Genomic DNA, 15,139 nt, shown 5'->3' with positions numbered 1-15,139 from the left:
CAGCGTTTCCAACATCCATTTCCACAAGCAAACGTCAGATCTTTTTCAAGGTAAAGAGTCACATTCATCGTAGTATTTGTGTATTTAACCACTTAACATGTCAAACTATGTTCTTGTTTTTTATTAGGTTCTTTTTTTTTTCTTTTCATAGCGTCACCAATGAAGTTTGTGAATGTTGTATACGTTAACTCCATTTTTTCCAATAATCCCTGCAGTTTTCATTGTGTAATTTTGTAAAGCATAAAGACATTTAGGAATATATATGTTGCATTATAAAGAACTGACTATATTATTCTAACTCCCATTTTCTATATGAGGAACTAAGTCTTATATAGTTTATATTACGTAATTTGTCCAAAATCATTTAGTAAGTGCAAAACAGGGTTTGAAGCCAGTCTAACATGAGAGCCTTTATTCTCAAGCACTACTTGCCTCTCAGTAAATGTATAATACTAAAGATAGACAATATGCTGATTTTTCAAGTACTGTATTTTTTTAAATTTTAGAACTTCCATTTTACTTTTTTTTAATAGTTTCTATTTCTATGCTGTTTTTGACCTTTCATTCATTGTGAACATATTTTCCTCACCTACCACATTTATAATAGCTGCTTCAAAATGTCTGCTTGCAAATTGCAACATCTTAGGGTTGGTTTCTCTTTATTTTTCTTGAAAATTGATTATATATTCTTGGTCTTCTTCTTAACTATAGTAAAGTACACTTAAAAAATTACCATCTTAACTATGATTATGTGTGAATTTGAATGGCATTAAGTACATGCAGTGTAATATAACCACTACCAGTCCATTTCCATAAATTTTTATATCTTCATAAGGTGAAACTCTCTATCCATTAAACAACTCCCCATTCAGGTTCTTCTTATGCTGAGTAATTCTGGGTTGTATTTCAGACAGTATGAATTTTATATTGCAAAGACTGTGACATTGTTAAACTCTTTGAATAAGCATTGATGCATGTGTGTGTTTGTTTTAGCTAGCAATTAACTTGGCTGGGCTCAACGTGTAAACTTTGCCTCTTTGCTCCAGCTCAAATTTAGTTAACTTCCTTTATTCTTAGGTGCGCTGTTCTGATTTTACCCTACACATGTCAATGAGAGATCAGCCAGCTATCTGGGCAGAGATATTAGATTTTGAGGCTTCCCCCTAGCTTTCTCCTTTCTTAGAATTTTCCCTCAACTTTCCAAAATGTGTAGTTTTTCTGAACTCTGTCCTCTACTTGTTCAGGCCAGGAAGACTCTGCGTTTGTTTCTCTTTGGAATTTTAGACTCTTTAGGAAGTGCCAACTGTAGCTTACATGTGCTAACTGTGTTAGGAGTTTATTTGTGCTAAATTTTATAAAAATCAACATGCGGGCCTCCCCGGTGGCACAGTGGTTGGGCGCTGGGTTGCGAAGCTGCCCTCAGCCTCTGGAGCGCCGGTTCGATCCCCGGCTGCTCCCTGGCCACCGGAGGAGGGTCCCGCATGGCGCGCAGACCTCTCCTGCCGCCCGCTGCTCCCCTCAGCAGTGTACTTTGGTCTTCTGCTTGTTCTGCTCCCCGCTCTGGCTCTGGTGAATTCTCTCACCCTCCCGCACTTCTGACTGTACCCAATACTTGTATAAATAAATAAATCTTTAAAAAAAAAAAAAGTACATAATTATAAAAAAAAAAAATCAACATGCATTCCCTATAATTAAACAATTCAATAAAAATTCTGGAAATTCTCACTGAGGTATCTTGATGATAGGGAAATCAGATCTACAAAAAATACTCCGAGTTCATGGCAAACCAATCACTGAATACTGTGGTCTGATCTCCATCAGGTTTAAAAATGGCTAAAATAATTAAGTATAAATATCTGTTTACATTTAGGTTAAAACAATCATTTTAGTTTCTGTCTCAAGTCCAATGGGTTGTGAAACACACAATTCAAAAAATTCTATAAAGTGACAGAACTGAAAATCATTCTTTATGATAATTTTCATTATCAATTCTCTCAAACTCCTTTTCCTGAGAAATATTAACTGAAGATCTGAGCATAATCCAGTTAGACACTTTCATTACTTTACTTTTATATTTAATCATTTAAAAACTGAGGAATACAGACCTAAAGGTAAAAATCTGGTGTATTTTCTAAATACCATTATGTTTGTACCAGTTGATGGTAGAGTCTATTGTGGTAACCCTGAAGTATCATTCAAATTTTATAATAGAACAGTTGAGAAGATGAACTCCAAAACTTAATTATTAATACAGTTCAAGAAAAAAAATTTTCAGTGCAAACTATGTGATTTTCAAATTCAGTGGATAAAAAGATGTGGAATATAGTCTGTTAACTTCAGATCAAAGGGCACTATATTCCATTACTGGTTATTTACAGCTACAAAGAAGAGAGACCAAAGCAGAATCTTGGTTTAGTTTTGTAAGATATAATGCCTTTCAATTTGATAAACACAATAATTTATATTGGTTTTCATTTATAGTAATCTATGCACTACATATATTAGAAGAGTCAAGCCAGAAAGTCCTAACAATCATAATATTCCAGATATCATACTGACTTTTACAACACTGCATGAGTTAAGTAAACACAGGGAGAATCAGGTTAAAACAGGGCTGTTATCAGTGAACAAAAACTCAATAGCAAGCACAGGTTTCCCTTCTTTAACTCAGTTTTAATAAAGTAACTCACTTCAAGAAAAATTTTGACATAATATTTTGAAATGATTAACTGATTCCTTCAAAGATGACTTAAAATGTAAAGATAAATCTAAATCATGAAAGTAGACTAAAATAATTATTTGGTCATAAATTTGAAAACCTTCAGTGAAACCTATAATAACACAACTTACATCCTAGTTAAGGATAAAGACAATCCCAAAGCACACAAAAAATGGCCAACTTACTAGATTTGCTTACGAGAGAGTGAGTGTGCTTATCAGTAGTCAAAGAAGGCAGAATGAGAGAGAGACACATACAAATACAGAGACACAACAAATACAGACTGAGAGACAGACACTGATGAAAGAGCAAGGAGATAATGACAAGACAGAGATACTGTGTGTGTGTGAAGACAGAGATACTAGGGGTGTGTGTGTGTGTGTGTGTGTGTGTGTGTGTGTGTAGTATCAGGAAGATACCCAGGCAGAGAGAGTTTGAGATAGACAGGGGACAAAGATAAAGACAAAGACATGGAAAAGGGGGGTGGGGGGGGGTGGGAATTTCACAGAACCAAAGTAAGTGACAGAGGGAAAGGAAAAATTAGAAAGAAGCAGTGGAAAGACACAGAGCATAAAGCCCAGTGAAAAGTCTGTAGCAAATGAGTAAAGAATTCTTTTCCAGTCTCACCGATCACGTTAGGTTCTTCAATGGTGGAGAATGGCAATTTAGATATATGAAGAAGGATGGGGAAGTCCCTGTTTTATACAGGGGTGATTCCTCTTACCTCTTTCTTTCTCTGAGTCAACTGCTTTAAACAATGATTTAAAACATAAAATCTGGTAAATTATACCACTACTAAGAAGTATTTAATGGTTTCCCCCCTTCATCTGTAGGACAGAGATGACAGCACTTGCCACTCCAACTCCTGGTCTTGCCTGCCTTTCTGGACAGCCTTTTAAATTTCCTGAAAGCACCAAGCTATTTTATAACTCTGACCCTATGCTCTCTTTTTTCTTATTCTATATAATAAACCACTCCTTACAAGCCCATGGTCAAGTCTTAGCTTTTATGAAACTTTCTCTGACTTCTTTTCTCCTACTTCAGAATTCCAATAATGTTCTCTGGAGTTCCACTGCATCTCAAGTCTTCTATTATAGTATTATAACACTTACCACATACTATTTTATTTTTGATCCATTTTTCTTCCATACTAAGACTAGAATGTCATCTCTCTGTATCATACCATCTTACATAGAAACTTAAAGAGATAAGCACCTAGTAATAGTTGAATGGACAGACTAATGCATGAGTAGACATTAGATGCTTGATCAGAAGAAACAGGAAAATAAATAACATAGATAAGACTGAGGATTAGACTCGTACCTGTTTGGAGTTGGTTAAATACAATTTTGCTCCTAGGTTTAAAATCTGCAGTTTCACCAGGTCATCTTCACTAGTGAAGCTTTTAGCCGTCTTCCTCAAAACATCAGGGGCAATTTTAGGCACTCTTTCACAGTTTTCTCCTATTAGCCAAAGAATACTTGCTCTAGCCACAGGAACCTAAAAGAAGCAGATTATAGGTACAAATAAGATGATCATACTCTCCTAAATATTAACATGTAAAATGCTTTAAGTATTATATTTTATAACTATTAATTCATTTAATATATACCCAGGAGGTACTCGTATATTTACAAATTTTATTCAGTAATCAAAAAATAATATATACATAGAAATCACATATAAAACTGATTTCAGAGATAACATCTTAGAAAAGATTCATAGTAGAAAAACTATTGGTCTAGAATCTTGATTTCATTAGAGAGAGCAAGTTCTTAAACTAAATCTGGCCAGCCACACCCATTTGTTTATGTATTCTGTGTTGTGGGTTTTTTTTTTTTTAAAGATTTATTTTTATTTATTTATACAAGCACTGGGTACAGTCAGAAGCGCGGGAGGGTGAGAGAATTCACCAGAGCCAGAGCGGGAAGCAGAGTAGGTAGAAGGACTGAAGTACACTGTTGAGGGGAGCAGTGGGTGGCAGGAGAGGTCTGCGTGCCATGGGACCCTCCTCCAGTAGCCGGGGATCGAACCGGCGCTGCAGAGGCTTTGGGCAGCTTTGCAACCCAGTGCTCAACCGCTGCGCCACCAGGGAGGCCCTGTGTTGTGGTTTTTGTGCTATAACAGCAAAGGTCAGTAGTTGCAACAAATATCATCAAGCTAAAAATACTTAAGCAATTTACAGTTTGCTGAACTCTATCTGGGGTCTCAAAGCTTATAAAAATCATCCAGCATTCTACCTAAAACTGTAGGGGTTTGGTATTAATCAGTTCTGTGTAGGGTCCAGGAATCCACCTTTATGAAGCATCACAGATGATCTCTGAGACAGGTGGTCTGCAAACTAATTTTCAAGACTCCATACATAACAAAGAAAAAGTAACAAATTCACTAAAGACTATGATTCAAAACCAAAACTGTATTGCCCTCTATATTTGCACTTACAAGCAGTAGAAATACATAACTGACAACATCATTGCAGTCATGATGAAAAATCATGAATCTTGGTCTATTATTTGATCATCAACAAAAGAAATAGGGACACTATATGTCTGTCAATATTGCATTTTGGTATTCTGTGTTTTTTTTTAATACAGTACATTTCAGTATAATTGGTTTCTTAAAAATAACCGCTTTAGTTCAAATTGGAAACCTTCCATCAATACCATTAAGATCAAATTTTAGAGTATGCAAATTATTTTTATTACTATCTGTTTGTGTCCTCCCCTATTTCAAAAGGAATTTGAAGGGGCATGTAAATTAGTTTCTGTGAACATTTTCACCTACTATAGAAAATTTGCTTTTTACAATAAATGAAAAAAGCAGTGGCTATCATTAAGAGGCAGCATCACAAGGAGAGGAAAAACTTTATGAAGTCATGTTCCAAATCCTCAAATAAGGTCCTAGTATTTTCAGTACAGCTTCACAACGGTACGTAAAATGACTGCTAAAGAAAAAGGTGAGAACAAGGACCTTTCTACAGTTAAAATTTCATCATAATATCCACCACCTCAAATATTACAAAACACCCATCTTATGAAATAATATAAAATTACTAATACACACCTAAGTTGGACTTTCATTAGAATCAAAATGAGGTCATCAAAAAAGCTTTAAAATCCAAGTATACATTTTCAAATATCATAATCACATTACCTTTAAATTAATTTGTATAATTTCAGTAACAATGAAGAAATCAGTATATATACTACAAGAAAGATCTAAATGCTATTACAAATCTATTCACGCAGTATGATAAAACTGATATCCTTGCTGTATACTGATTTCTGGAAAGAAAGAGGCTATTTCTAATGTTCCAAAGGTTACACTGCATTAAGACCTTACTCCCCATCCATTATTTTAAATTGGGCTAAAGAACAGTAATTGAGTGGTACATTAAATTTTCCAGTATGGAGCAATTCAAGTAATCCGCCATGATAAAAAAGTACTTCTAAATAAGAATATATGGGCAACTTCAGAATTCAGTTATGCTAGATTTATTTTTCTTAACTATTTTATTATATATTGGTAGTATAAAAATTAGAGTTCTATGACATATCACAATCTATTACCTCACTTTAAGTCATTTTCATCTAGTAATACACTTATATTCCTTTTATTCCAATTAAAAGGACAATCCCAAAAAGTTTTAATAGATAGCATATGAACGGACAGGAATATAAACAAAGATAACATTAACAATATTTAAATACTCTAAACATTCACAATTTATACAAACATTTAAAATACAACTCTTCGGAAAAATTAAAAATCAGTAAATTCTAATGTTTACACTGATGATCTCAAGGTAATGGGGTACTGGAGGGCAAGATAATATTCGGAGGTACTAGAACTAAGGCAAAACAATTTTCAAGTAACTATTTACAAACTTAGAAAACGTCACAGAAAAATTAATATCAATATGTACTCACACAATGGTAACTGCATTTTATTAAAAAGCTTAGGAAACTGACATATCCAAAGTTTTTGCGCATTTGACTGTAATCAGAATCATAAGATTTTCAGATTCCAGACCACCCTCCCTCCTCCAATTAAGTTATAGGAATTTTATTTGTATGCCACTAATACTATGTATTCATGGCCACTGCTATCAAAGATTTGAAGCACCTGAAGAAAGCAAGAAAAAAAGTCGCTTTTGATTCAATATTGTCTTTTCAACCAGAGAATAGGAACACTGAACTAAACCAAAACTAATAACACATACACATATGATAAAATACTTTATGAATCTCTGCTTTTCAATATTTTCAAAGACAAATTCAATTGTAAATGACTTTGCCTGATTCTTGATTCTAAATGCCCCGAAGTAGCTAAGTGCACTTTTTAAACCTTCTAGGAGAAGGCAGTTTCCACTGCCATTTTAACCCATTAGCTTGCCTGCAAAAACAAATAATGAATCCTAGCTGACCACAGCAGTTACAGAAAGATATCTAGAAAGATTTTACAGATCACTCTGTAAGCAGTTAAATTTAAAAGCTATTGTGTTTCAATACCAGCTCACAGCAGTAGTATAAGTAAATCCTGCAAAAACATCAATTTTATTTATTTAAATTTGTCAAAGGCATGATCAGTAGACATCTAAACAAACTGCACATGGACAGCAAATAAGATATAATATGCTGCATCTGGAACTCAATTTGCATTAAAACTCAAGACTGAATTAACTTGGGGTGACTGGGCAAAAGCAGTGAAATCATTGGCATTTGGTGAGGGCACCTGTAAGTACATGATATGCGATGTCAGTATCACTCAGTACTCTTTACATAGTAACATCTTTCAATTATTCTTTTATGAAAAGATATCCTCATCTATCCTATTAAGCATTATGTGAAACTCAGAACAATTACCAGTTATAACAATTCTTAGCTAGCATGCGTTTTATTCTTGAACTTTGTTCTAAAAGCAGTATTTGTTACAAATGATGGATATTCAAATGATAAAATATGCACAATCAGAATATGTAAGCTGACAGTACTATCAACATAAATCTACAGGCACACCTCAGAGATATTGCAGGTTCAGTTCCAGATCACTGCAATAAAGTGAATGTTCCAATAAATTAACACAAATTTTTTAGTTTCCCTTTACATATGATTTATACTTACACCATACTCTAATTTACTAAGTGTGTAATGGCATTACCTCTAAAAAAACAATGTAATAACCTTAATTTTAAAATACCTCATAATTAAAAAGTGTTAACCACCAATTGAGGCTTCTACAAGTTTTAATCTTTTTGATGGTGGAGGGTCTTGCCTCTATACTGATGGCTGCTGACAGATGAGGATGATGGTGAAGGTTTGGAGTGTCTAACAATTTCTTAAATAAGACAACAAAAGTTAGTTTTGCATAAGACAACTGAGTTAGTTTTGTATTGATTGACTCCTTCTTTCATGAAAGATTTCTCTGTAGCACCCCAGGCTGTTTGATAGCATTTTACCTACAGAACTTTCAAAACTGGAGTTAATCCTCTCAAATCCTCCCACCAATTTTGATCAAATTTATGTAACATTCTAAAATCAAATGTTGTCATTTCAATAATGTTCATATAGCATCTTCACCAAGAGCAGATTCCATGTCAAGAAACCACTTTCTTTGCTCATCCATAAGAAGCAATTTCTCCTCCATACAAGTTTTATTATGAGATCACACCAATTCAGTCATATCTCAGGCTCCACTTCTATTTCTCTTGCTTGTTCCACCACATGTGTAGCTAATTCCTCCATTGAAGTCTTGAACCTCAAAGTCATCCATGAAGGTTGGCATATTTTGACCTCCCATTATTCAAGAATTTTCTTAATATTGTTTGGAATGGTGAATTGTTTCCATAATGTTTTCTATTGACTTAGCCTGGTTCCAGCACAGGAACCAATATCTATGGCAGCTGTGGCCATATGAAATATAGTTTTAAATCATAAGACTTGAAAGTTGAAATTATTTCTTGGTCCATGGGTTGGAGAATGAGGGCTGTTTAGCAAACACAAAAACATTAATCTTCTTGTACATCTCTATCATAGCTCTGGGTGACCATGTGCATTATCAACAAGTAATAAGGCATCTTTTGTTACTGAGCAGTAGGTCTCAGCAATGGGCTTAAAATATTCAGTAAACCATGTAAGCAGAAGGAATGTTATCCAAGCTTTGCAGTTCCATTTGTAAAGTACAGTCATTCTTAAGGGTCTAACAATTTCCAGAATGGTAAATGGAGCACTGGCTTCAACTTAAAGTCAGCAGATTAGCAACTAAAAAGATTCAACCTGTCTTTTGAAACTTTCAAGCCAGGTACTGAGTTCTCTTCTCTAGCTATATAAGGCTGTTTCTTCTACACTGAAAGTTTCCTGTTTAGTGTAGCCACCGTAATCAAAGATCTTCACTTCATCAGTGATATTCTAGGTAACTAGATGCATTCTACACCAGTACTTGTTTCCCTTTGTATTTATGTTATGGAGCTGGGTTCTTTCCTTAAGTCTCATAAACCAACCTCTACTAGCTTCAAACTTTTCTTATGCAGCTTCCAATCTCTCAGTCCTCAGAGAACTGAGAGTGAGGGTCTTGTTCTGGCTTAAGGGAATGTTGTGGATAGTTTGATCTTTCATCCAGATTATGAAAACCTCTCCACTCTGCAATAACACTGTATCACTTTATTATCAGTTATGATTTGTGTTTCCAATCAAAAAGCACTTCTAATTTCCTTCAAGAACTTTTTCTCTGCATTCACAATTGGCAAACTTTGGCACAAGAGTCCAACCTTTCGGCCTATCTTACTTTAACTACGAACATGCTTTTCTCAATAATCTTAATCTCTTCCTTTTGATTTGCATGATTTCCTTTTATTTGAACTCTTAAGAGGCCATTGTGGGTTATTAATTAGCCTAATTTCAACATTGTTGTCTTAGGGAATTAGGAAGTCTGAGGAGGGGGTGAGAGAGATATTATTGGTAGTCAAAACACACAACGTTTATATATTAATTTCATCGTCTTACAGGGGCGTGGCTTATGGCACCTAACATCGCTGATCACAGATCACCACAGCAGTTATAATAATGAAAAAGCTTAAAATAATGAGAGAATTACCAAAATGTGACAAGACACAAAGTGAGCAAATGTTCTTGGATAAATGGCACCAATGATGGACTTGCTCAATGTAGGGCTGTCACAAACCTTTGATTTATTAAAAAAATCACAGTACCAAAGTACAATAAAATGAAGTCTATCTGCATTTATTTTCAAATTTAATTTGGAAATTTCAGATTTATGGGAAAGTTGCAAGAGCAGAAATATTTCTGAATACCCTTCACCATTGTAGACAGCCAGCAAATAGTGATATTCTAATTCAATTATTTCTTCTACATTCACTAGTTGCTCCAGCATTGTAAGGAAGAACATTCATTCATTCCAGTGTGGATTTAGAGAATCCAACTCAATAGATTAGAATGCTTTTACTATCATTTATTTTGTTGCTCTAATTGGTCAGTGGGAGCCCCTTCAAAGAGACCCCTGTGTCTTTTGACATGTCTCTATCATTTTGTGAGAAGGGTCTTGCTTTTTTGGCTAATAAGATGTTCCAAGATCATCTCATTCTTTCCTTGCCTTCGCTTTGAAATCAGCCATTTTTCTAAAGAGTGTTGGTTCCTGCCAAGGAAGAATGGAATTTAAAAACCAAAACCTCTCATAAAAGGAATGCAGGGCTGCATTCTACAACATACACAAGGGCTCGAAAACATGTTAAGTGAAAGAAGTCACATGCAAAACGCCAGTTATTGTATGTTTTCATTTTTATGAAATGTCAAGGATAGGTAAATCCATAGAGACTGAAAGTAGATTGACTGTGAGAGGAGAGAGTAAAGGGAGGATCAGGAGTTTGGGGTATGGTACTTGTTTTAGGGATGATGAAAATGTTCTGGAGTTACACAGTGGTGATGGACACACAACATCATAAATATATCAAAATTCTGAATTATTTACTTTAAAAAGGTGAATTCTCTGGTATAAAGTTATATCACAATTGAAAAAAAGCAAGACCTGGGCACTTAGGTATACTCATCTCTACTGGGTATTATCGCATCTAGGCTCAAAGATCAACACTGGAAAATCAGTTTGTAGACCCATTTATGCAACCATATGAGTACACATTAATGTGTGTAGACACACACATATACACACTCACACACATCAAGCTATCTATATAAAAACACACAAGGTTCACATCATGCCCAACACCACAGGAATCAGCCTATCCTTCCCCCTTTTTAGATTTATACTTTCCTTCTACAACAGTGCAGAATCTGAGAACCAGAATTTGAATGCAGATGGTTAAGTTCTGTTAGCCACTATACATCAGGATGTCCACTTATTTTAACAAAACTATAATGTACTAAGTAAAATTCAGTTGAATTCAGCAGGTTTCTTAACTGATACTCACAGTGATGCTGTCCAAAAGTTTGGCCATGTGTTTAATAATTTCACCATGTTGTGCAGGTTGCATTTGCAGTAATTTCTTAATAACAACCACACTTTCAGCAACAACTATTTCTGAAAAAGAGATGATTCATATGAAATACATGTAATTGAAATGCAAATAATTCAATATCATGCTTGGTAAAATGTAAACTTAAATTAGCAAAACATCTACATGTCTTACATAACTAGGTGAAAAATATAACCATGAGCATACTTTTAAATTTTGGGTGAACATGGATCTTAAGTAGAAGAGTATATTTTAATCTCTAACCTCTGTTGCTGACTCTTAGCTTCTGATATCCCCATCTAATCTCTGCTTCTTTAGATTAGAAAAGCAAAGTAGGGTTAATTAAAAATAATTTAAAAATTAAGACTCCATAGAAGAAAAATTTGTATTTTTATAATACATTGTTGCAAAACTAGACTAAGTAAGGAAGTCATGTATAATTTTAATTATCTCCACTAGATCAGGACTAGACATAGTTTAAAATATTTGACACTATTTATCCTTTGGTACTATATTAGTTTCCCGTTGCTGTTACAGGTTACCATAAACTTTGTGGCTAAAAACAATACAAATTTATCATCTTACATTCTGGCACCAGAATTTCAAGGAGTGTTATGGGAGTAAAATTAAGTTGTCAACAGACGACTGTAGTGCCAACAAGGCACAGAGCGGCTTCTCTACAACCCGGGCAGACAGGTAAAGGAGAGTCCTGGAGCCCTCAGTGGCTTTTTCAGGCTTTTAGTGAGTTTTTTACACCATTTGTTGTGCAAAACCCAGGTACACGGCAGGCCGGGGGCCTGGCGGCCGGGAGGCTCGCAGGCCTCCCAGCTGCCAATGAGTCTTCACTCTTTCTGAGCTCTCTGGCCTTCTCTCTCAGGCTCTTCTCTCTGCTTCTCTGCTACTGCTGCCACTCTTACTACTACTACTGGCGTCCCTGTGACGCTGCTATTATAAGGCCAGTCTCTTGGCTCAGGTGCACCCACTTACACATGCCCACACCCTACTCTGGATGTCTGCCATCAGGCACCCACAACTATTCTCTCTAAAGAGGTTCTTTTGGAGGCTGCCCACATTCTTTGGCTAAAGGACCCCAGAAATGGCATCACTCAGAAACTCTGCTTCCGACATTTTCTGAATATCCTGGCCTTTCTTTTTTCCTTATAAGGACCCCTGTGATTACATTGGGTCCATCTGATAATCTCCCAGTTTCATCTAACATAGTGCATTAAGTAGTGTATTTCTGCATGTAAGCACATAGCTGGCAAGAGAGTAAGTGGTCATTACATGGGAGGACTATAATACACTTGTTTTATGTTTTGTCTCTCTCCATTAGATTGCGAGTTCTTTTGCTATGTAAGTTAATATATTCACAGGTTCCAGACATTAGGACATGGGACTGTTGAAGGCCATTATTCTGCTTAGCCCAGGTGCCTTCTTATTCCCTACAGGTGATTCTGCCCTATTTTTCCTAATTCTATCTACTAGTTTCTAAAGACCTCCACACTGATAGTACTCTACCAGAAGCACAAAATAATGTTCTTATCTTTCCTTGCTTCCTCTCTATCTTCAAAAAAATTAATGGCCCTTGCGCCGGTTCGATCCCTGGCTGCTCCCTGGCCACAGGAGGAGGGTCCCACATGGCGCGCAGACCTCTCCTGCCGCCTGCTGCTCCCCTCAGCAGTGTACTTCGGTCCTTCTGCCTGCTCTGCTCCCTGCTCTGGCTCTGGTGAATTCTCTCACCCTCCCACGCTTCTGACTGTACCCAGTGCTTGTATAAATAAATAAATAAATCTTCAAAAAAAAAAACCATTAATGGCCCTTACTCTAAGAAGCGAAGTCTACTTAACAATTTTATTTTGATGAGAATATGTCACATGAACCCTATCCTCTTAACGAAAGTATATAATACATTATTGCTGACAGAATTAAGGGTCAATATAATAGAGAAGTATAATTGTTCTATATTACTCTATCCCTCCATTAAATTGAGAATGCCATAAAGACGGGAATCTTTCATAAGTGAATATTTATTCATTTATTCAACATTTGCTGAATACCTCAACTGATCTAAGTCCTCAATAAACGCTTACTGACATTTAAATAAGAAAACAAAAATCAATTCTCCCCAATCCTTTCAGTTTACAGTAGATGGTAAAATGGTTACACAGACAAGCAATTTTTGCTAACATGCTACCTAAAGTTAACTATCTTGGGGAATTAAATTATTCTAAGCCAACTGAAATGCAGGTTTTGCCAAAAATTTCCTAAGAAATTATCAAATTAATGTTAGGCAGTGATATTGGACTCTTTTAGGGAAAATGTCAAGTCAGTTGTAGGGACAGGACATGGGCCACAGTGCAGGTTTTCTGATCCAGCAGACCAGGTAAAGGAGGAATCAGAGTCCTTAGTGGCTTTTTGCAGGTCTTTTTATTGGGATTTACCCGGTACACAGCAGGTAAGGGTGCTGGGGGGCTGGGAGGCTGGCAGTCCTCCCAGCCCCCAGCAAGTCTTCATTCTCTCTGGGCTCTCCGGCCTTCTCTGGGCTTCTGCTTCTCTTGCTTCTCACTCGGCTTCTGCTCGGCTTCTGCTGGCGTCCCCGTGACGCCGCCCTTAAAAGCCCAGTCAAATTCCATCTACCTTTGCCCACACCCTACTACAGGTGCCCGCCATCAGGCATGCATTCAGGACCGCAGGGTTCCGTCATCTATCCTAATGGCGGGAGGGCAGAAAAGCCTGATACCTTTTACCTTACCCTACGCAGTCTACAAAGGTTTTCTTCATGCCGAAGAGAGACATCAACAATATTAAATCAAAACCAAAAAACTACGGGTATAAGAGGAATATCTTAAATATATGCCCCCAATTGCAGTCTAAATATTGTCATTTTAAGGAATTGATATACACTATTTCAAGAGATGATGACATAATATTAAAATAAAATAATCACAATTTTATAAAGCCTCAAAAGATTTTAAGGAAACTAAGAAAACTGACAGTATTTATATCCAAAAGTAAGTCTTTTTATAGGTAAAAAGGTGGCACTACTGTTAACCCTGGTCATTTTAAAGTTAAAAATATAGTTAATTAATTTCAATATAAATAAACTCTGTATCTGTTTGACTGCTCATTCTTATTGAGCCAGATTTCCAAAATACAAACATGCGAGCAAATATATGTTAAAGAGATTAAAAAAAAAATGTGTTATGAGTTAAAGGTGATTCTCTAACCAGAACCTGGAAAATAAACGTATCTTTATATTCAAACTGCAGAGAAAAAAAAATCCATGATTATAAAGAGACCTATGACTTACTGAAAATAAAAGCCTCAAAATTAAAATTTTGCCATTTAAATGAATAAATCCTTCTACTTTTTAAGAATGATTATAGATTATATTAATCTCCCATTATCTAATTATAAAACAATCTATTCGTCCCTTAAAAATGCTACAGGAGTGGAATATTCATTTTTTTAAATCAGTCAATAAAAAACATTTTTGAGACATTAAATTGTGTTACAAAGCTTAAGTAAAAATAATTGCTTTCAAATCAACAGCTTGAAAATTTTACGTAAGAGGGTCAAGAAATAAAATTGAGACTTCCTGAATATATTTTGTATATGAAAGAACAAATTATCTAATTTTTGATGGATGCTTTTTTGTATGAAACTAAATTTTAAAAGAACCTCAGTAAACTCTGGTTCATAAACTTGAATGCTCTGAAGATATTTTCCCAAAGACTGTTTTATTTGGTCAAGCAGAAAATCACTATTAAAGCTGCAAGAAAACAAACATTTTTAAAGTCACATTTTTAAATGTGATAAAGAAATAGAGACAAAAAGGATGTTATTGTTAAAGATATTTCAATAAAATATTTAAAAATAATCAATTTTGCTATGCCATATAAGCCTATTATCTATGTATCACAAAATTATATTTA

At 35.3% G+C, this 15,139-nt stretch overlaps 1 protein-coding gene across 1 annotated transcript in view; it reads right to left on the bottom strand.

Annotated features, from left to right (window-relative positions):
• AP3B1 (adaptor related protein complex 3 subunit beta 1) overlaps window positions 1-15,139 on the bottom strand; it is a gene marked incomplete at its 5' end in the record, with an annotated part of 182,438 nt that overhangs the window by 107,907 nt on the left and 59,392 nt on the right. Inside the window, 2 exons of the mRNA XM_084232934.1 lie at window positions 4,043-4,219; window positions 11,160-11,269. Of these exons, the coding sequence (XP_084089060.1) occupies window positions 4,043-4,219; window positions 11,160-11,269 (287 nt within the window). The remainder of the gene's footprint in view (window positions 1-4,042; window positions 4,220-11,159; window positions 11,270-15,139) is intronic.

The sequence above is a fragment of the Talpa europaea genome, assembly GCF_964194135.1.
Source record: "Talpa europaea genome assembly, chromosome: 5".
NCBI lineage: Eukaryota > Metazoa > Chordata > Mammalia > Eulipotyphla > Talpidae > Talpa > Talpa europaea.
This window is presented reverse-complemented; position numbering and strand designations above follow the sequence as displayed.